The sequence below is a fragment of the Aulonocara stuartgranti genome (genome assembly GCF_965226115.1).
Source record: "Aulonocara stuartgranti genome assembly, chromosome: 17".
NCBI lineage: Eukaryota > Metazoa > Chordata > Actinopteri > Cichliformes > Cichlidae > Aulonocara > Aulonocara stuartgranti.
Window position 1 is genome coordinate 26,994,312 of NC_138953.1, and position 23,250 is coordinate 27,017,561.

Sequence of the window (23,250 nt, forward strand, 5' to 3'; positions counted from 1 at the left end):
ATACACATCTCTTAATGTTTAGATTATTTCAAACTGTTTCTTGAACATGACAATAAAAAAAAACACCGGCTATCATATCTCAACCAAGTAGCGCACTAAGGGGTTTGGTGGAACGGGAGATTCACATCACAGGTATACAGCCAACAACCATGCCATGTTGAAAGTCCCTTAAACATGCCTGTAAAAGTAAATTTATTGACGTCTGAAATCTGACGAGCCCTGATTATTAGTCTGAGGTGAGGAATTGAGGAATAAAATTGTAGTAAGTGTGGAAAGAGTAATGTGAACAGTACTGACAAAAACACCAAGCTGACCGAACCAAATCACATTTATTTCTGTTAAACCAACGAAACTGGTGCAATTAGAGTAAATTCATCTTCCAAATATGGCTCTCAGCGTCTCATCTGCTGACACACATCCTATGAACCCAGAGCACAGTGGCAAAATGCTGACAGCTGCTAGTGCTCATTTCCATTTTTGTCACTATAATAAGAAACACTATAAAACTGGCGTTCAGAGGAAAACACTTGCGTATCGTTTACATTCTAGAACTCAAATCGGCTGTGTCAGTCACGGGGCTCACTGTCACAACAATACAATCAAAATAAGTTAGAGAACATGCTGAGGAGGTCTGAATTTCAGACAGCAGCGAGCCTGCTGAGTCCCACAGGGACACACGTACAGGCAGCTTTGAAAGCTGTAGTATTACTTCTAATATAGCTCCACCAATCACTTACATTTGTACCACGCAGAGAATTATATTCATATTATCCTGCATCCCATTCATTCTTACTGTAAACCACAAGATTAGAGTAAGATATCATTAGCATTTACAAGAAGACCTTTTAAAATCCCAAAGGGAGATTAACAAAAACATTTAAACAAGCAGGAATGAACAACGAAGGCACTAAAAGTTTTCTTGTTTCAAATATGGCAGACGAAGATATGGCGTCCAACACTTTAATCACCTATTCCTATTTGTCCTATATGTATAAATTTGATCCTCAATCTTTTTAAAATTAGCTATAACATAAACACAAAAGAACTAGAAGTAATGACTGTGTTGATTATCATTTGACTCTATGAGTCTGTCAGCATCCCAGCAGCAAAGGCAGCATCCTCAAACACAAACAAAACCCTCCAAAAACTTACAGTGATATAAAACAGATTAAAAAACAGTAAAGAGACTTTTACCACCAGATTTAACTGACTAACCAACCAAACAAACAAACAAAAAAACCTTTAAATTTGTCTCGACAGACACTGACATGCTGATATCAAGTGTTTCCCACTTTAACAGAATACTAATCAGTGGCATGCTGAGGGCAGGACGTGAGGAGGGTGGTGCAGGGTGGAAGGAGTGTTGCTTGTTCGTGGTGTGTAAAAAGTCTCGGGTGCCTCCAGTGGAAGAGAAGAAGATTTATGAGCACCTCCTGTCTGGCTGCTATTCTCCTCACCGGCCAGCCCTGTCTATCATCTTCTGAAAAATGTTTCATTAACATTTCACACGAGTCTCTCCTCAAATCCACGGTGATGCAATTCTGCGCCGAGGATCTTGGATTGCTTTTTCCAGCTGGCTTGCATCCTTCTCCTGTGCTCACTGTGGAGGTGGAGAGGAGGCGCCAAGGCTGTTGTTCAATAAAATGAAGAGAGGGAAGTCTTCCGCTTTCACACCCGCTCCGGGTTGCTTTCCCGGTTCATCCTGCGTCTGGGGAACAGCTTTCGCTTCAGCAGGATGAGCTGCAGGAACAGGGGAAAGGGGAAATGTCACTACTAAACCTGGAGAACAACTGATTGAATATGAAAGGGGTGGCAATAAAGGTCATTAACTTCCTTCTGAACAGACATGGAGGAGATAGAGATCTATCTATCCAATCTATAATGCACCTAATTAAATGATCATCAGCAAATGTGAGCACCTCTATAAAAGCAAAGAAAAGGTCAAGGCAGTTTGCAGGTCTGGCAAATTCCGGTGTGAATATATTGCCGCAATCTTCCCAGGAGTGGTTGTCAAAGCAAATTCACTCCAAGATCAGACCATGTGATTCATGGAGAAACTACAAAACCCCCGAAATCTACATCTTAGACTCTACAGGCATCAGTTAGCATGTTAAATGTTAAAGTTCATCACAGCAGAATTAGAAAAACACTGAGTAAGTATGGCTTGTTATTCAGTCTTAAAGAACATGACAGCACAGCTTAGGTTTGCAAAGTCAAACAAACCACAAAGTATAGATATTTGGCTATAATGCACAGCACCGTGTCGGGAGAAAACCAAACACAGCACAAACACCTAATGCCAATTGTCAGTACGGTGGCGGAGGGGTAGTCATTTGTGCTCGTTTTGTGACCACAGAACCTGGGCACCTTGGAGGCATAGAGCCAACCATGAACTCTTCTGTATACCAAAGTATTCTAGAGTCAAGTGTGAGGCCTAAAGTTAAAGCTTGGCCCAAACTGCGTCAGGAACAGCAGTAAATCTACAGCACAAAGGCTGAAAAAGGGAAGAATGAACCTCAACCTGGTTTAAATGCTGTGCAGAGACCTTAAGAGAGCTGTGCATGAATTAATGCCAATTCCTCAGCAATATATGTGAGACTGGGAAAGTCATACAGAAAATATCTAGCTCAAGTTATTGCTGCCAAATGCAGATCTATTGTATCTAAAATAACATTTTTCTTTATTAAAAATAGGAAAACACAACTTTTAAATCACAGCACAGGAAATTGCTGTCATTTCATTTTTCACGACTGTCAAAAGGATACAGTGTGTGTGGTAAAGCAAAGGTTTATAAATCAGAAGGTCGGCAGTTTGACTCCACGTCTCGACCTCCTCATTGGCACCATTTTTCATTTGGTTTTTTAGCAACAGCAAAGGGTTATAAGTGGCATCAATGTTCTCATGTAACTGTGCCCAGACTGCAAGTATATTTCCCAAAATGTCAAACTATTAATTTCACCAATCAAGGCTTTGATACCAGAGTCCCCTCAGATGTTTGTAACTCAAGAAAGCAAAGATAATCTTAGACATGGAGCAGCCGAGTAAAATCACCTCCCTCTGAGGAGTGAAGACACATTTGATCTCTCCAATCTAAACTCTGACATAAACAGAAGGGCAGCCAGATTCAGATAGTGCCAGAAAGACATCAGAAGTCAGTCTGTGCACAGTGACAACGACACAAGACAAGTGTGACACACTGGTCCCGTGGGTTTCTGTGAAGGAAATTCTCCTAAGGTCACTGCAACTATTAACCTTTCTTTTAGTTCGCTGAGGAGAAACTGGAAACCTCTGGATTAGGAAGGTACCTCAGAACAGTCGACTAGTATTTGTTAAACAACTCGTGGCATTTGTTTTAAACCGTTTCCAACACCAAAGAGGAAGAATTTGAAATGTGTCCAATAATATTTTCCTGCTTTTAAAATGATTTTAAGTACTTTCTGTATATTATTACAGCTTGAAATGCAACTTTTCTGAAGGTTCAATATATAGCAGGAATTGTCTGATCCCAGTTAACAAAGACAGTTAAGTCTTGCCTTCCATAAAAGGCTGCTGGGGTCTTTCATCTTGATAAAGGCCGGTCACGACATAGCTGGTCATACTAGCTCGACACACGAGATGGACACTCCTCAGAGAGGAATTTCGGTAGCGAAGGCCGTTATCATAACTCAAGCGTGAATCATGGAAACGGAGAGGTGTGCAAGCAAATTCTGTGTGTATCTTTGTCTGAATGTCTAAATGAGCAGAGCGTGGTTCATGGTTAACACTGACCTGTTCGGCGAAGAAGGATATGACAGTGAAGATGACGAGGGTCACGAGGACACAGTGGGTCCAGAACTTCAACTTGTCCCGATACACCCGCCTGGGAAACAACACATTTCAATCAGTTAACAAAAAACTTCAATCCAACTCCAACAGGTACAGAGGCAGGCGTCAAATGATCGTTCTGCATTAGGTAAACATTCGCAGTGGCAGGTCAGTGGATGATAAGGTGTGATGTAACAAGGAGGAAGCATGCAGTACGCAGAGGACAGCCAGCAATGGAATGACAAGGTGACATCACCCAACACCATCTGCCTGTCAAGCTTACAAACAGACATGGAAAATAGATGTGGAAAGGAAGGGGTGGAGTTGAGAGTCTCAACCATTTAATGATCTTACAAGCATCTTAAAACTAGTGATTCATCTGAAGCGGCTCGGTCTAATTACAAAGCCTCTATGTGAGGCTTGCATTCCCTTGGTGAAGCGCCCTGAATGCAGGAGCAGGATCCCTGACAAAGAGCCCTGTAACTCTCCAGAGGGATTCCCACTGGTCCAACATGGCAATGCGCTGTCCTGCGTGGTGACAGACACTAATTCATACCTTAGTATGAATGGAGAAAACAGCTCGACTGTAAGGGAAGGAGTCAGAGCTTAAAGTTATATTTGTGTGCATGCCTTAGTTTAAAGCATCTCAGTTCTTGTTGCCAAAAGGTGTTGCCATATTTGACAAAAAACTACACATTTTCCTGTTATTTATGGATATTTAATAGACAAAGCTTTCAAATATGCCATGTAACAAAAGTGATTAAAAATATTCACTACTGTTCTGGTGACCTACTCCTCGCTGCAGTTGACAAAGCAGACAATTTAAATGTAACCTAAAGGCAGTTCATCCATAAATTTCAATGTTACAGGGGGGATCAGCTTCCACAAATCTGTGTTCACTGAATCAGAGAGATGAAAATTTTGAATTCTCTGATATTTTCAGGAGTCTAAACTAAAGGTTGTTTAGCCCAGCTGCGACCTCTGGGGCTGAAAACTGCAGTTCCTTGCATGACCACTTGATGCTCACTCCAAAAGTGAGTCCACCTCCACACTTAAAATGCCAAACTAGCAAAAATAAGCTTGTTTACAGCCTGATACATAAAATTATTCTGGTCCTCTTCAGACCAACTTTACAGACGCAAATTTTTAAATAACTCGCCCTTTTAATTAAGGCTTAGAAGTAATCCATGATAAAGGCAGAGGTAAGGCAGAGGCTGGATATGTGCTGTAACAGGTGGCTAGAAGTTGCTAACTGTTTGTGAGTAGGGATGGGTACCGGTGTCCGGTGCGTTCTGACATAAACGGTAGTAACCAGACCGAAAAGCAGCGCACATTTCGGTGCTTTATTTCGGTGCTTTATTTTTCCTGAGCTGTGATACACTTTTAGCCAATCGTTTTACGTTTCCGAGGATAGTAGGCGGGGCCAGGTACGTACGTTCTGTTAGCACAGAGCTACAGATTAAAAATGTCCAAGGCGAAGCGGTTAAAAGTCTGGCTGTACTTCACAGCAAAATATGCAAACTCAGCAGCCTGCAACAAGTGCTTTAAGCTGATACTGTTAAAGGAGGTAACACCTCGAATCTCATGAAACACCTGGCGAAGCATAGCGTTTTTTTAAAAGCCGAGAAATGCGCCGTATTTGATGGCAGCAGCAGCCGTTCTTCTCTGCGTGAGTAGCTTAATGTTGTTCTTGTGTGATTTACGTTGAGTAGGCTAACCACGTTATTACATTAATGCATGTAAGGTGAACTAGCAAACATCATCATAGCTACATGCGGCTGTCTTCTTGTTTGATGGCAGATACTCCCTTCACCCTGGCCAAAAAGGCTAAAATGACCAAAGAAAAAGTGGAAAACAGTTAAACATGAGAGGTTTTTGGACAAAGTTTGTGTTTTTTCCCATTGTTTAAGCACTGCTTCCAGCCAAGAGTGATACCATATATGCCCCATAGCTGCAGAAAAGGCTAACATTGTTATCTTTTTACAAAAAAACAGCTGAACATGAGAGGTTTTTGGACCAATTTTGTGTTCTCCATTCTTTAAGCACCGGTTTGAGCACCGGCACCGTTTCAAAAGTACCGATTTGGCACCGGTATCGGATAAAACCTAAACGATACCCATCCCTATTTGTGAGACATCATTTCTGCTAATTCAAACCACTAAACTGAATCTCTTGGTTCGGTTTCTGCTTTATTGGTGCATATTCCTGTGTAACTCTATCGACAGATCTCTAACAACTTAAACTCTGATATTATTTTATTTAGAAGTTAGCACTTATTAGATGGCAGTTAATGGATATAACTTGCTAAAAATGCTAAACATACCATTCCTGGAGTTCTTCCATATGCAGGAACCTGTTGCGGTACTCTCTGGGCAGTTCAAACTGGGACGGCAGCGGGAACATTGATTCGTAGAAATCTCTCAGCACAGCTTTCACTGTGGCAGCGTCCTTATGACTGTGGTCGATGTTATCATTCAGACAGATGAACTTCCTTTTGGTGAAATTAAAGAAAATAACACAGTTCAACAACAAGGATGGCAGAGATGTAAACTTTGATTGCACCGCATTAAGGTAAAACAATGAAAAAGCATCTGCTTCTAAGGAATATAAAGTTCTCCTCACCTGGGATTTTTCCTAATGTCATCTAACTGGCCGACCACGTGGGACACATTGGTCCGCACCATCTTGAAAGCTATCTCCTCCTCCCCCATGATCTCAAACCTGTCCATCAAAAGCGCTCTGTCAGCTTAGTATACACAACTACTCGTACACATTGAAATAAATTAAATCTCACTTGTATTTATTCTGGTCTCTGAAGGCTTTGTGAATACGTTCTGCGATTGGCTTGCAGTGGAGGATGAGGCCTTTTGTGACAGGAGGCTGCAGATTAGGAAAACAGAAAATCAGCCAAATAATTCAACACTGAATAAATATCACCTTGTCAAGCCAGCTGTACATCTCACCATGCTAGGATCATAGTAGGCTTCTTGAGTAGGGTTGACCAGGTGAAGCTGGGTCAGGTTAGTTGGGAGTGTCTTAGAGCAGTTTATCAGCATCTGCTCCAAACCTGTCAGGTCCTAAAAACGGCACGAAGAATAAAAACAAAACTCAAAACTGGAACTGTTGGAAACTGTTTACTGACATGTACGCTGGGAAAGATGTTTTGACTAACTTGGAGGCTTAGTGGAAGCTCGTGGATCCTTGTAGCGAGAGTTCGAATCTCACGATCAGACAAGATACCCGAATGATCGGTGTCGATGTCATCAAACACTTCGGACACGTTGAGCTGATCCTGAGCGCTCATCAGGAAGTAAAAGTATGAAAAGGCAAACTGCATGTCCTCAGAGTGACGAACACGGTGGCCCGATGTTTTGTCAAACTCTTGCGGGAATCTGAAGAAGACCAAGCAGAGTGGTTGATATAAATAATGACTGTTTAGAAACAGATGAGCTGTTTCTAAGCATTTATAGAAATAGAAATATATTTATATAAATCTGATTTGATAAGACAGAATATCACTTACGTGTCCTGCAGCTCCTGCATGATGAGACGATCGATCATGTGCGGCATGTGTGCGGGGACTTTGCGAGACGTGAAGCCAAACTGGCCGTTGAGCAGCTTGTTGACGTAGCGCAACGAGTCAGCAAAAGTGTCCTGAAGCTTTCGCCTGGTAGCGGTGCCATCGGTCTCATACGCCATTTCGCTCTCAAGACGCTCCTCTTCCTGTGGAGTAAACACAAATTTATTTATTTTTAATCAAGTTTTTTGAGTGGAGCTTTAAATTGAAGACAGGGATGTACAAACCTCAAGTAAAGCTTGGAAATACTTTCTCCTCTCCCACGGCAGGAAGCCTCGGTCTGAGGAGATGAAGTGCTGGAGCCTTCTCCCCACTGCAGCAGCATTATCCGGCTCAGCCTGACTCTCCGCACTTTTTTGGAGGGAAAGTCTGTTTAAAAGCTTTGATGTCAGGGGCCTCTCAATCGCAGTTTTCAGAGAGAAAGGTCTTTCAGTTATCAAATCTTTCAGAAGTTTATCATCAATGTGGACTGGTACGAGAGGAGTAACGGGTTTGTCTTTCACGGCAACATCTTTCTTAGACATTTCTTCTTTATTTCCAGTTTCATCTTTTCCTTTCAAATCCTCTCCGTCCAAGTCTTTATAGGACTTCTTCTGGACTCTGCTCGCATCATCTTTGCCTAGCTGTGAATCAGGGATCAAATGCTTTTCCGCCAGGTTCTTGTAAGGCTTTAAAAGTTCAGCTTTTGTGAGATTGTAACCCTTCATAGTAATGTCACCGATCAGAAGCTTTTCCTCCAGCTTTTGAAGCTCTTTGCGCACAGCAGCTGGTAAAAGTGACACATTTAAAGAAGGAACCTCTATGATAGTCTGAGGATCTCCAGGCCGCCCTTTCTTGAGCTTAGGCCCTCGTTTGTTTTCAGGAATATCAGAGAAAGGGAACACTGGGTCCGGGGTCGGAGTCGCGTTCGGTTCTTTTCCTGCATCTTTGCTTGAAGTCGGGGACGCGTTAGTTTGAGAAACCTCACGGGTGTCGACAGCCACACTGAAGCTCATAGCAAACTCTGTGTCGTCGTCTCTCTGAAAAGTGAGGTTGTAGTGGATCTGGGTCGCGTTGTAACCAGGGTGGAGCAGCAGGTGAATGGTCTTCCACTTGTTTGCGACAGAGGTGTGACGCACCACGGGGTTCTCGCTGATGTGGGCTTCGGAGACTCTGCGAGCGAGTTTCTCAAAGCTGAAATACGGCCTGACTTCACCCACAGGGAGCGTGTAGTGGCTCTGGTTCCTCAGTAGGGTCACATGATGCAGCTCGTTAAAGTGTTCTAAAAAAGAAAAGAGTTCTTTCAAAACGTTCTCACTTCCCCAAGGGACACACTTCGAATGTCTTTTTCCCCCCTACGACAAAAGAATATGTTTAGGGTGCTAGTAGCAACAAAAAGGTTCACTTTAAATAAAAACATAAACTTGTTTATTGTTCATACGCAAATTACACTGCACATTTAGACTGTGTATTCAAGAACTATGGTGTCAGAACATAAAAACAAGTCAATCCTTATAAGTTCTTATAGGATACTTAGTAATATTATTAATACATGTTTGGCTACAGTATCGTCTGTGCTGCAAAGCTTTTATAAAGAGTTGTGGGTGCATATATGCAAAAGGGTGCTTGCTAGGCAACATAATGACGTTACAATATATAATGTATAGTTTAGCTTTCATAAGATGTTATAGCTGCAAAAAGTCAAAAACCAAGTCATTTCAGCCTGTTGTTAGGTGGGTGGAGGGCAATATGATAACACTGTGGTGTCTGATACAGATCAGAACATTCAGGGGCCTACGATGCACCTTTGTGCCAAGTTTGGTTGTTCATCTCCTAAAGGTCTAGGAGGAGTTGGTGGACAAAGAGACAAACACGCAGACAGATTGATATATTGATATATTGTGTGGCTATACTGATAAGACAGAGACACTAATCTGAGCAGTAAGAAGAAGTGAGTGAAAAGTGCCATAATCCTGGATATGTTACCGTGAAGGAGCATTTCTGTCACCTGATTATCGACCTGCCGGCTGTTGGAATGCGTCCATATTACTCACTGAGGAAATTCATCAATACTGTTCCTGACTGATTCACCACACTGCTCGGCTTCCTCTGTCAGGATCCTGACCAGCCTCTGCACCATTTGCTGGACATGCAGTTAAACACACTGTATAACATCTCTTACAGCTTTGCTGTTTACGGAACGATTCGCACAGTCTTTGCTAGTTCATGTCACAATACATACGTTCATTCTACATTTCAGCTCCTGATTGCATCTCATTTAAAATGTAATTAACTGAAAAACGTCTTCACCTTTATTAAAAAAATATTTTCTACATTCTCTATTTAGCTGTGCTCATAGTTTCTAAGCTACTGTATATTCATGTCATTTTTGGGGCTTTAATTGCAGTAATTTTTTAATTTTGGGGATAGTTTTTATTATGTCTTTTTTGTTATCTTCATTTATCCATGTTGCATATGACAATTTTTACAATTTTGACAATATGGCTGTTCCAAGTATAACAAAGTCTTTTGTTTTTAGTGTAGACTACTGCTTTTACTTTATTCTTTGTGCTGAATCTGCAACAGAGTAATTTAAATTCTGGTATCAATAAAATAAACAAGTATGTATATGAGTAACTAAATAAATAATAAAATGAGAAAGTAACTAAGTGAGTAGATTAATAAAATAAATCTTTTATTCTTTAAAACATAATTTACCATAGTCTGGTATTTTACCTATTATGATTTTAAAATGTTTACGTTTTAAAAGGATTTTTGTCAGCATATTTTATTACATATTATTAGCAGTTATATTTGTACATATTACCAATTTATTAATCCTTTTGCAGGTATTGAACCTAAAATAATACAACAGAAAGACCTGATTACCTTTGAGGGTTATATTATAAAATAGTAAAAACCAAAAGAAACACCAAAAAAACAAACAAAACAAACACTATTACATGTATTGCTTTAAACATACCTTGGCCACAGTCTCCCACATCAAAGCCACAGGAAAGTACATTACAGGCCTGGTCACAGAACTTGTCAGCCAGCCAGGAGTTGGCACAGCCTTGATTGCAGTAGGATGTCCCCGCTATGCCTCCTAGACCACCTGCAAACTGCCACACCTGTCCCCCGGCCCCTCCAGCCCCACCGGGACCGACCCCACCAGGGAATCGACTGCTCCCTGCTGCACCTTTTAGAGAAGGATTAAAAAATTTAATATACACAGCACAAACATGCCCATTTACAAAAAAGACGCAACGGTGTTGATATCTTTACCCAGGCAGTCTCCTCCATCCCAGTCACAAGCTGAGTTGTTGCAGGCCTTGTCACAGTACCCATCTTTGATCCAGGATCCTGGGCAGCCTTCTGCACAGTTAGGAACCGGCCAGGTGAGGTATACCTGCAGGGAATTGAGCAAAATAAAGCCAGTTTTCAGTATTTAAAAAATGAAACTGTGGCTCATATTTCAGGGCAAACTTCACTGTGAGCACTTTTCATGTTGTGTTCGCACCTTCTGTCCTTTTGAGTGGCTGTAGAAGTCATCAGGCCACACATCTTTGCCAAACATCACATCATCATTGAGGTAAATAAATTTCTGGGAGAGCCCAGGAATACGATGGATGTGGGTCTCTATAGCAGGTGAGCTGAAAGTGGGAAGGTGGCTGTGGTTCGAGAAGATATCCTGGAAATCCAAAAGGAGCAGTTAGCTAATTTACACAAACTATGAATAAAAGCATAGCTTCTGTATTCCAGCCGGACCTTTATTGTTGTAGAAGTTGAGGCTCAAGTTTTACCTGATGTGTAATAACTGAAACTCTGGGGTTATCCAAGTTGAGCCAGGAGGGAATTTGCCCATTGGTGACGATGAAGATGTGTCGCACCCAGGGGGCGTGTCTCTCAATAGAGCGCAGCGAATAACGAAGCTCCTCGTTGTCCTCGAATCGACTGGCTGATACATCTTCATCCTGTTTAGACTGGAGGGCAAACACACAACACTTCTTTCTTAACATCTTATATATCTTATATATAGTGCCTACCGCACACATCTTGCAATACTGTGTAAAAAATAAATAAATAAACCAAATGCCAATTATTAAAGGATTAAAAAAAAGAAGACTCTACCTGTGAAATAGCAGTGAGGTCCCAGAACAAGTATGCAGGACTGATGGTTAACTCTTTCCCATCCAGTGTCAGGTTCTTCTTGGCCTGCTGAGTCAAGTCAGTGAAATCCTGTTGCGTGTTGAGGTGGAGCAGGGCGATGCTGGCTTCTGAGTACAACTCAAACTGAGGGACAAATAAACACATTTCAATTACAGTGTTAATTGCTTGGAAGAATAGTCCAGTGGTTTGCAGTAGCATTTTAATAAGTTACTTGACCTGGTAAAAATAAATGAAGCAGAGGATAAAGGATAAAGATATACTAATGTTTAGGCTCTACTTTTGATCCTGCAATTCACACAATACCTTTTAATGTTGTTCTGTCTTACGGCCACCAGGGGGCTACATTTTTTGGTGTTTAAATACAAATCTGCAGTCACATTTGGTACACATCGTCTATCAACTTTGTCATTTCTGACTATTCAAATGTCACTTATCAAGTTGGTTGAAATTACACTTTTGGACTAAAAACCTGTTTACCATCTTCAGCTGTAGCTTCTGTTTAGTGCCAAGCATGCTAAACCTACAGATTTAGAGCACTAAAGACAGCTGTTAATGGTGGTAAACTTTCATAAAATATTACTCAGTGGACTGAAGCTGCAATTCACAGAGCTGTTGACATGTTTATAGGCTTATTATTTTATTAATCCACAAAAAGTAAAAACAAGCATTTTACATAAGGCTTAATTCTCCTTCTAAAACCTAAAAGCACTAAACCTCTAGTTGGACAGAGTTACCAACTTAAAAATGCTCCCCGATAAAGCCGAAAATCAAAACTCTCCATATGCAACAGTGAGAAAGATTTCAATTTAAAGCAGCAGCTTATAGCAGAGACTAGGAGAGGGAAAATTCTGAAAGACGGCGATAAATGAGGCTGACAAAAATGACTGGAAAAAACAGTTGACTAAGTCTTTCCATGGAGACAAAAGCAGTTCCTCAAAAGGTTAGGCAAGCAGTAGTTACAGTTAAAGTTAGCTGATAGAGAGATAAGCTAGTCACAGTAAAGGTCCTCTGAAGTCATAGATACACGTGCGTGCGTGCGTGCGTGCGTATAAAGAGGTGAGAGTTCGGAAAGTTCTGTGATGTCATCTTCTCCAGCAGGGTCACATGAATATGACTCTGTCTGATCTCAGAGGAGTTATGTGTGGCATCAAAGCCCTCTGTGTGTGTTTGTGTGCGTGCGTGCGTGCGTGCGTGCGAGTGTGTGAGCCCCCAGCCTTGGATATTAAAAACCTTTTGTCTACTCTCTCAAACATTAAAAAACGCCTCCACAACATGAACAGCAAAAAACTTTCAGCTGCTTCATTTTTTTTTTTTAAGTAAAATATTGCACCTTTTTCACTCTGCATCATTTTCTGACCACTTTAGCCATTAAAGAACAATATTCTTAATCCTTTAACACTTTTTAGTCATTTTTACCACTGTATATGTTTGCTTAAAATAAACAAACTGTGAGCAATAAATTCTCAATATTCCTGTATTCAACAAAAATCATACAAATTAAAACTTTCTTATGCAAATAAAGACTTTATTTCTTATTTTTTTGAATTTGTCTGTTTTTTTAAATACTTTGAATTTTTAAGTTTTCTTCATGGCACAGGCATTACAGGGTAAGGATGTTTATATACAAATAAACTCCATATAAAAATACTGCAAAAAACTTGAGATATAAATATGCAATGCTTAATAAATTTATTAGACCAAGATACAGTGGAAGCTTTATGCGACAGCTTCCCTAAGATTAACAGTGCTGATATTTACCAAAATGTTTCTTTTATGGTTCTGCACTGATAAATCCACCAGTGTCCACAAGTACTTTACTCTAAAACTGTTTGAGTATTTACTTGCATTCCTGAACAAAAACCATTTGTTTTAGGGTTTAAATGTTATGTTTGGTTAATTTCTGACTTTTTAGAGAAGTCCAGTGTGCCAGGTCAAACTTATTAAGTTTTCTTATTTATCTAACAAATAACAACACTTTTTTTGTCTTACACAACAAAATACAAATATTTTGGATATTTGTATTTTCTTGTGTTTCTGAAAGGTGAGCTAATAAATTCTTTAAGCGCTGTATAATAGTCAAAATGAGCTGCAATAGTAAAATATTGCTAACAGCAAGTAATCGAGTATTTTACTTTACAGGAAAAACTTCTTGAGTCCCTTCACACGAGATCGTGTTCTGCCTCCACTCGTCCGCTTTTTTTCCTCTGCTCCTGTTTTTAGGTGAGGCGGATTAGCTGGGACTTATAAACCCAGCGGGACGCAGCCCGGAGACAACAAGGCACAGATCAGGTTGCACTCTTTATAGTCATGATAATGCACTGGCACATACACACAAAGCAGAGGTGTGTGGCAGCTTTACACAGACGCACGCTTTCCAAAGAAGTGTAAATTTATACCCACAAACCTTTTTATCTAATGCATCATAATCAATATAAAAAATAACCAAACTTTGGTAATTTGACCTATAGATACTTGTCATAAGAACATTTTGTACATTCATTTTTAATTTAAGTAAATTATGAACAACAATATTTGGTTATAAGGACATTTGGTTTAAGGACTGCTGGAGATCTTCATATTTTTTCATTTCATTGTATCTGTCAATAAAGCTGAAAAACAAAAACTAATGTAAGCAAACACAAAACATATTACATCATAATCCTTCTTTAATATCAGTTCAGTGATTTAATGATTTCTTGTGCTACTGTTACTGGGTTTCAGGATTAAGCGCTATCCCATACAGTAACTGCTTCGTCTTGCTTTAACATTTCTCATCATAAACAGTCGAGCTATGTTCAGCAGCGTCCGCTTACAGCAGCATGCTTGACACATGAAACCAAACTGGTTCCACAGCTAACAACGGCTAACCCAGAGGTGGAAAAATCCTCAATTTTCTTGTCATTGCATGTGACCACTTCCTGTCTTAATTTTGGGAGAACACAGACTATCAAAAAAAAAAAAAAAAAGGCACTAAATATATGGATAGGTTTCCTTGTTTTGAAGTAGAGGGGGAATGGTTGTCGTGAAATTTAATTTCATCAGCTCATCTGCTTCAGGCGGCTGCGCGAGTTATTCCACACCACAGTATTAACATGTCCCGTGTGTATTATACTCTCAACACATAATAAACCCTCATCACTGTGGGCCGTGTGTCACTGCAGGGACTGTGGACAATGTAACTAGAAAAATAAGTTGACAATGTGGATAAAGTAATTAACCCAGTGCCGAGTGATCTTTTCAAGCAGATGGACTGGGATGTTGCAGCAGCATGCAGCTCGATCTGCATCGTCCTTCTCTTTGTGGGTCACTGAAGCACACAAGTATGAGCCTGCTTCTGCCGGAGGTTTCTTCCTTTTAAAAGGGAGTTTTTCCTTCCCACTCTCGCCATGTGCTTCCTTAAAGGAGGTTGTTTCATTGTTGGGGTTTGTTCTATATTATTGTAGGGTCTCAATCTTACAAGATAAAGCGCCATGAGGCAGCTGTTTTTGTGATTTGCTATAGAAATACCAGTTAGCATCTATCTGCCAGTCGCTGTGTCAAGAATCTATACCAGGGGTCCCCAATCCCAGTCCACGAGGGCCGGTGTCCCTACAGGTTTTAGATCTCACCCTGGGTCAACACACCTGAATCACATGATTAGTTCATTACCAGGCCTCTGGAGAACTTCAAGACATGTTGAGAAGGTAATTTATCCATTTAAATCAGCTGTGATGGATCAAGGACACATCTAAGACCTGCAGGGACACCAGCCCTGTGGACTGGGATTGGGGACCCCTGATCTATACAGTCCTTGCTGAAGGGTTGCTAGCATTCAACCCATATCACAATCAGTCTTAGCTCTAAAAGATGACCGCTACATTGGCATCGCAATTTCAGTCCACAAACCTGTGACAACTGTGATTCAAACTGAATAAGACCCAAGACAGACAGGCCTAGAGACTGATCTGCAACCATCTGGCAACCACTGATTATTAGGGAAAAATTTGTATTTTGCAAGTGTCTATGAGTGATTGTTGGAGACTGACAACAGTTGCTGGGAAAAACATTGGTTACACCAGGTCTACAGACTGGGCACATTGCAACCAGCTGTCGTCAAGGAAAACTACGCTGTCATTGTATCGGTCACTAGCATATTTCTGTTGTCGTAGTTTGAATTGAAGTGATGGACTTAGTCTACAAACACTGTCCAAGGTTTAGGAAACCTGTGAAAAATGTGACATCCCTTTGCTTTCAAAGTAAAAGGATCACCTTCAAAAATATGTTGGCTACAGTTCTGAGGCACAACTTTTACTTTGAAATTTTCTATAGCTCAAGTTCTGGGTTCTGGATTCTTTCTGTCAATGAAACAAGGAAGTTGTGAAAACTGATTTAGCCTGAGTGACCGAAGGCATTTCTCTGTGTTTATAGTTGTTTAAATCCTAGTCAGACTGCTTGGTAATAAAAGCAAACACAGCTCAAACTTTCTATCACATTCAGATGACAGTTGGCTGATATATTATACATCTGTATATTAATTTCATATGTATTTAACCAGGAAAAAAAATTATCCATCAAGATCATAAAATCTCTTTTACAAGGATGTCCTGGCCAAGCACGTACAAACGGTTTACTTTGTCTTAGAAATTCAACATTTTTGTGACTGTCTTATTTGCTCTGTATTTCTGTGAACATACTGTATGTAACCTCACTTCATGGAGCAGACAGCACACCACGTGGACAATCACACACTTCTACAGATCAAAACGCACGCTAATACAATCACATCAGCAGACTTGTACACAAACACAGTGGGCAGGACATGACAGGCAACAGCACAGGCAGATGATCGGGGCTGTGGTCCAGCTTTCATCACTATAGTCGTCGGTCTAACACCAGCTATAAATACCAGCCACCCCTCAGCGCTCAGCCGCTCCCTCCACACTATGCACATCATCCCTCTTTCACAGAACCGGCCAAGAAGCACCCGGAAATATGCTGAAATCCAAACTGAGCATTGTGTGGTGGCCTGTGTACCTAGAATCCCTCCACCACTAAACACCAATCACACACACACTATTTCCATCATCTTTCCTGTGTGGTTGAGATGCAAGGATGTGTTTAAGAGTGCAGATGAGGTCAGAAAAATCCTGGTGACCTTTTGGCCTGCTGGCTGGCAATGCGCCACTGAAAACAGTTGCTCTAATGTTAACCCCTGCATGGACAGCTAAGGTTACAGCCTGAATACCACTAGTTATTATCACATGACCTGCCAGGCAAGATGGTGGCAGACTTGGAGACGAATGGAAGGAATGACGGGACAGCTGGGTTGGATAATGATGAGTTAGATTAAATGCAGTTAACCTACATGTTATAGCTCATTATTAGTGTAGTCCTTATCAGGTACCTGTCTAATACCAGGTGGGACCAACTTTTGCCTTAAGAACTGTCAAACTGTCATGACACAAATTCAACAGAGTCCTGGAAACATTGCTCAGAGATTTTGGTGCATATTGGCACGATACTATCAAACAGCAGATTTATCGGCTGCACATCTGTAATCATGTCCCGTTCTACCACATCTCAAAGGTGCTTATATGAGTACAGTGAGCATACTGTCACATTCAAGAAACCAGTTTGGGATGATTTGAGCTTTGTGATCATCAGAAGATGGGTACCCTGTTGTGAAATATATTAATATAAAAATAGTTCATTTAATTTATTTAACTGCTTCAATTAAAAATACTAATTTCTATACTAAGGATTTTTGGAAGTTATCGGTTTGCTTTAATGTCCTCTGACACTGTAAGACTTTCTGATAACACATTTGTTTTGAATTCTTATTAAAAACAAAGGCAGTTATGAAAGACCTTATCTAATGCATCACCCATTAGTGCTCATCAGCCACATGAGGGCATTATCAGAAGACTCAGGCCTGTCCTGCAGCCTGTCGGCTGGAGCTACAGGGTCACTCAGCCCTGGCCTGGTTTGTTTTCCTTGGTTATTTCTGAGTAATCCCAACCTGTTAGTGGCATTCCTCTGTCTCAAAATATAAAGCAGAGTTCTGATTAGAGAAAATTATTAGATACACAAGCACAACACTGAGCTAAACAGAGGCCCTTTATCCACAACACAACGTCACCGATTAAAATAGAGAAACGCAGGTTTAGCAGGAAGGTGCAATCTCCTCTTCAAGGAGGATTTGACTTCTGCGATTAGACTATTCTTAGAATTTGGTGCTATGCTTTAAAAAAAAAGATCAGAGAGTATCTTATAGTTCTCTACTCTGGTGTAATTGAGATGGTGATATACAAACATCCTTTAGCATCGCTCTGATGTCACTATTTCACATAAGGGATAAGATGAAGAAGAATTAATGCAAGGAATTGGGAGGAAATAATACAGTGTTTGAAAGTAGGAAATACAATTACATAAAGTGACAGCGTCTGCTGCACGTTCACCAAAGTGCAACTCTGCCATCTGCTGTTTTAAAACCAACTTTAAAACATCCTTATTTTCATGCTCTAGCAAGGTGGTGTAGAAGATTTTTTATTTAATGAGCAGAAGGAATGACTTTTGGTACCTGTTTGATTTTGCTGGTTATGACAGATGGAAGTTTGGCTCGCAACCTCTCCGTCTCCTTGAAGGACGCAGGGAAGCCGCTCAGATACGCCAGAGTCTGCATGCGGGTCAGACCCGGAGCCTCTTTATCCGTTGTCTGTGTGACACACAACAACAAAGGTTCAAAATAAAAGCCTTTTGGTGTTTTATTGCCTTCTCTTATAAATGGAAAAGCTAACAGAATTAATTACATGCACAAAGAGAATAAATGCAAAATTCTTAAAAAGTGCTAAAACAGATGTAAACTTACCAGGTAACATCTGGACACAGAGAATTTCTGATCTTCTTTAGACACATCTGTATACGCTTTAATGGCTGCAGGGAGCAATGAACGAATGGTGAGCAGCAGACACACACCTTCAGGTTTCCATAGTTCGATCTTTGACAGGCGTGCATGAAGTGCAAAACAAAGTGGAACAAACTCTGGGAAAGTGTGGGCTACGTCAACAAACTAAACAAACTGCCTGCTAAATGCTGTGTCTGAATAGTTTCCTGTCAGCAAATGAAACCCTAAATTATTTTACAAAAACTGATGAATGTCATCATTTTAGAGATGAATTATGTCACAGTTGTTTCCTCAAAAGCTGAATGCAAAATTCTGGTTTTAGTGTTAGAAACTGCACTGAATACAAGTGTTATGCCAGTGCACAACGATCTTGATTATTTAATCTGGCTTCCACACTAATGTTATCGCTATCATTAAATTTAAACTCCTGCTATAGTTTCATGTCTTCAAGCACACAAAAGTATACACTTACAGCTCCGCCCTCTTTGAAATGAATGTGTGTGTGTGTGTGTGTGTGTGTGTGTGTGTGTGTGTGTGTGTGTGTGTAGGCGCCTAAAGTGATCCAGAAGGGTGCGATGAACTATGTAAGGTAAAAACAGCCTGAATGAGTCGGGAGAACAAGTAAAACATAGAAGAAAAACTAAAATAGAATGAGAAAAATCTCTTAATCCGTCCACTTATACACACTATTTGTTAACTAGGCTCTCCCACTGGTGTTGTCTCTCTTCATGCTGTACGGTGTGTCACACTATTAGCACTGTCCACAGAGGGTGGACGTCAGCGCTCTTGCATGAATATGAATAATTCAATCCTGGCCGCTGTCATCTTTGCAGATCAAACTGTTGCTGGCAGCTGCAGTGGCTGTATTGATCACTGACGTCATTAGTTAAAAATAACATGTTTTGTAGTGACGAACTGCCCGCTAGGCTCAGCTACTACACTTCCACCCGCAGTCGGCTGACTGAAGTCATTCAAAGAGCATCCTTTACTGATCCTCTTTGTTTCTTTACCTTCAGCTTGCGAGTTAAAGACGACCAAGGAGAAGCTGGTAGGCTGGTGGAAGGGTTTGTTCATGAGCAGCAGCTCTTTGGCAGCGGAGAAGGAGGGAGAGAGGGATGGCAGCTCTTTGAGCGTAATGTTGGCCGGCAGAGCGGGATCCAGGGCCAGCATGGGCGCGATGATGCAATGGGACAGCAGGCATTCAGGCTTAACACTGCAAACAAATGGCCAGAAAAAGGGGTAATAATAAATAAATAATCCTTTAATAAGCACATCTACACCTGTGCACTCACTCAGAGAGCTACTTCCTTTGCACTGTGGTTTAAAACATATGCATAAAATTGATGAAGTTTACGCATTTAGCAGACATGAAAATGTTGCACTGAGCACCTCGCGTATCTGTGGTTAAAAGTCAACAATAAGGAGGAAGAAGAAAGACGGGGCTGGTTTTTTTCCTACCAACATTTTAGCGTTGAGCAGAAACAGGAAATATCCAAAGAGATGTTCAGTGCACTGATATCATTTAAGCAAGAGGAAAACATAAAATAATAAAATACTGTTTCTTCAAAACCTCTATGTACACTTCTATATCATTATGCATTTACGTTTTTATTAAAAAAAAGATTTAAAAAATTTTGTACCACCCCTTTTCTTAAATAAAAGCCAAACAAAGCCAATTATCACAGTGCTAAGTAAAACAATGGTAAACTTTAAATGGTAAACAATGGTAAACATTCTGGTTAATAAAATAATAACTGCTTTTCTCTAACTGGTATCCCATCAGTTGACACCCTCTGTGTGGTGCAACCCACCAGTGTTTCCTGTTTCAACATCAGCCTCGGTGTTCACACAATGCCACTGCATTGCGACTTTAACAGTCATTTAGCAGGTTTTTCACAACACCTACAAGTCTGAGAATAAACTCAACACACCATGTACCCACACTGACGCAACCTGTTTTTAACCTCTCTGTAAGTTAACAGACGAGCAGTATGATGCAGAACTGTGGTACTTAGCTGCATTAGACTGCATAGATAAACACAAAAGCACTGTGTTAAAAGTAAAGTTTGGTGGAGGGGGATTAAGGTGTGGTTTTTGTTTTTTTCAGGAGTTGGGCTCAACCCCTTAGTTCCAGTGAAGGACAAACTTAATGTTTCAGCACACCAAGACATTTTGGACAATTTCATGCTCCGAACTTTGTGAGAACAGTTTGGGGATGGCCCCTTCATGCTCCAACATGACTGCAGACCAGTGCACAAAGCAAAGCTGATAAAGACATAGACCTGCACAGAGTCCTGGTTTCAACCCGACAGAACACTTCTGGGATGAATTGGAGTGCAGGCAGCCTCCCGTCCAACATCGGTGTCTGACTCACAGATGCACCTCTAGAAAAATGGTCCAAAATTCCCATAAACACACTCCTAAACCTTGTGGAAAGCCTTCTGAAGTGCTGAAGCTGTTTTAGCTGCAAAGTGTGGGCTGAGATCATATTAAACCCTATGGATTAAGAATGGGCTGTCACTCAATCTGTGTAAACAAGAGACAAGAGAACACTTTTGGCAATATAGTGTAGAACCAGCATAAAACAGCAGGTGTCTTAAGGTGTGTATGTGCATTTTTATTTATTTTTCTATTTGTAATCACAGACCAACACACAGAAGAGGAAGGCTAGGCTTCAATGTTCATTAGCTGCACCAGAAGTTCCCAAAACAAACTAAAAACTTATATTTTCCTCCGAGGTGGGGGACACAGGGCAAAGTCCACAAGAACAGCTACCAGCTTCCCAGATTTTCTTCTCCATATCTCTCATTGCATTAGACTCTTGTGGACTGTGTTGCAACAAACACTGAGCACAAGCACTTTATCTAAATCCTGAACTTGCATATTATTTTTACACAAACATGCAATCACTCTCACATTCAGCAGTCAGTTTAGAATAAACAGTTAACCTAACATGCACAACTGGAGGTGCTGTGAGGAAACAGTCCCAACCCCCGCACTACTGTGTCGCCACATAATTGTTACACACACGCCCTAAATATGTACTCCAAATAACGAACTGCTAAACAAATAAGACTTCATCTTATTTAACTTCACAGATCACACACCCACTGTGTACACCATCATCACACTCACCTGTCTTTTGGCACTTCAGTTGTCTCGCTTGTGTTTCTCCCCAGGCGTTCCCTGTGTGTAAACGAACAGTGCATTTATATTTTATTGGGCTGTTGCAGTCTATTTTAACACCAGATGACATTTCAGAGGTGGATAAAAATCACACAATTCCCTTTTTTTCCCATGCATCAGCAAGCCAATCAATGTCAGCTGATGATGCTCTGACCTTCGTGCTGAGTTTTACTGTATTTGGGAACTTTAGGAGATAAAGCTACCTCTGAGCTTTTTGTTCTTCCTCCAGTTGCTCTTTGACTGCCTTCAATTCCCTCAGCAGCGCCATGTCTGTGCCATTCACCCATGTGTACACCACATCAATAGGCATGGGCAGACAAAGCCTGCAAAAAACAAAAAAAAACAACAACCCCAAAATAAATAATAAATCAAACACACACATAATTCAACAGACAGCGCTTAAACTGCAAATCCACAACCCCGTTTTCCTCCCCAGCACACACTTCTCTGTAAATTAACTTTTATCCATGCATGGCTAAACCCTGTCTGGTTCTTTCACATTTCTTGTCTGCTAGGATTAGAAAATGTGCAATGTGCTTTGAGATTTTTATGATTTCTAGTTCCTAATGCCTTAAGATAGATTTCCTCTAAGACACAAAATGTATCTATGAAATGAGCTCAAGGTTGGTTTCTTTTACCTGCTTTGGAATGATTTCCCACCCACGTTGTCTCTGTAGGAGTCAAACAGCACATGATACTGGTCCCTACTCCACTCCACCACCACCTGCATGGACAGAAGAACACGCCGTGTAGTTCACGATTTTAAAATCACACGCACACTACAGTGCTGAATCATTTTTGGGAGATTTAGTATCTGATATTCCACGTAAATCAAGTAGCAGTTGGTGTAACTAAATCTAAACTACATCTGAAAAAAAGGGGCAGGCAGTTTAATTAAAATAGAGCTACAGTAGTGGTTTTAATGGAGAATACACACAGAACAGAGGCAGTCTGGGGAGACGTGTCGTTTAAAGACATGCAATACATTTCTGTTTACTTTCAGGAAGATCTGCTCAAACAAGCAATTTTTAGTGGACTCTGGTGGGAAGGTGGTGTGCTGAAAACAGCTGTTAGGAGAAAGTAAATGCTAGCTAACTCGACAGCAGAAGCGGCTGTCTGTAAGAGACAGGAGCTGAAACAAGAGAAGAAACCTCACCTCCCCAAACTGAAAGGCGGAAACAATCATGAGCACGATCCCCCCGAAGCAGAGGTACAGCCCGTATCGGTGGGACAGACAGGTGTACGTCTGCCTCTGCACCAGCTTCAACACCGAGTTCACGACTACCATGGTCCTCCTGGGCGAAGCATAGCGCCGCATTCATTCAGAAAAACCGCAGATAAACGCGCTGAAAACAGAAAGTAAACATCACACAGGAGCCGGATTTGTCAGCTGACTGCCTGCCACAGAGCAAGACACATGACAACCGGGCTTGTGACTCTTCCTCAGCGCTGATGAAGCAGCACGCGCACGGCTGCCATCACCACCTCTTAAGCTCATTGTTGCCCTCTGGCGGCGAGGAGCAGAATGCATGGTGCCTTCACGGCCTTCTCTCACTGAGTAACTCGCGGTATGCCAATTGTCCCTAATACATTTTATACATTTCAAATGTATTATATTATATTATATTATATTATATTATATTATATTATA

At 40.9% G+C, this 23,250-nt stretch overlaps 1 protein-coding gene across 1 annotated transcript; it reads right to left on the reverse strand.

The window, feature by feature from the left end:
• Nucleotides 1-310: 310 nt before the first annotated feature.
• gnptab (N-acetylglucosamine-1-phosphate transferase subunits alpha and beta) lies at nt 311-23,077 on the reverse strand. Its single transcript, XM_082510626.1, has 21 exons — nt 22,756-23,077; nt 22,238-22,323; nt 21,803-21,922; nt 21,549-21,599; nt 19,424-19,626; nt 18,378-18,442; nt 18,090-18,224; nt 11,492-11,653; nt 11,164-11,343; nt 10,881-11,051; nt 10,646-10,769; nt 10,344-10,559; nt 7,609-8,642; nt 7,328-7,527; nt 6,977-7,196; nt 6,768-6,881; nt 6,599-6,684; nt 6,427-6,525; nt 6,128-6,295; nt 3,769-3,859; nt 311-1,740 (listed from the first exon to the last, which is right to left on the reverse strand). Exons 1-21 carry the CDS (start codon nt 22,915-22,917, stop codon nt 1,669-1,671), a joined length of 3,759 nt encoding a protein of 1,252 aa, XP_082366752.1. The 5' UTR covers nt 22,918-23,077; the 3' UTR covers nt 311-1,668.
• Between the last annotated feature and the right edge of the window lie 173 nt (nt 23,078-23,250).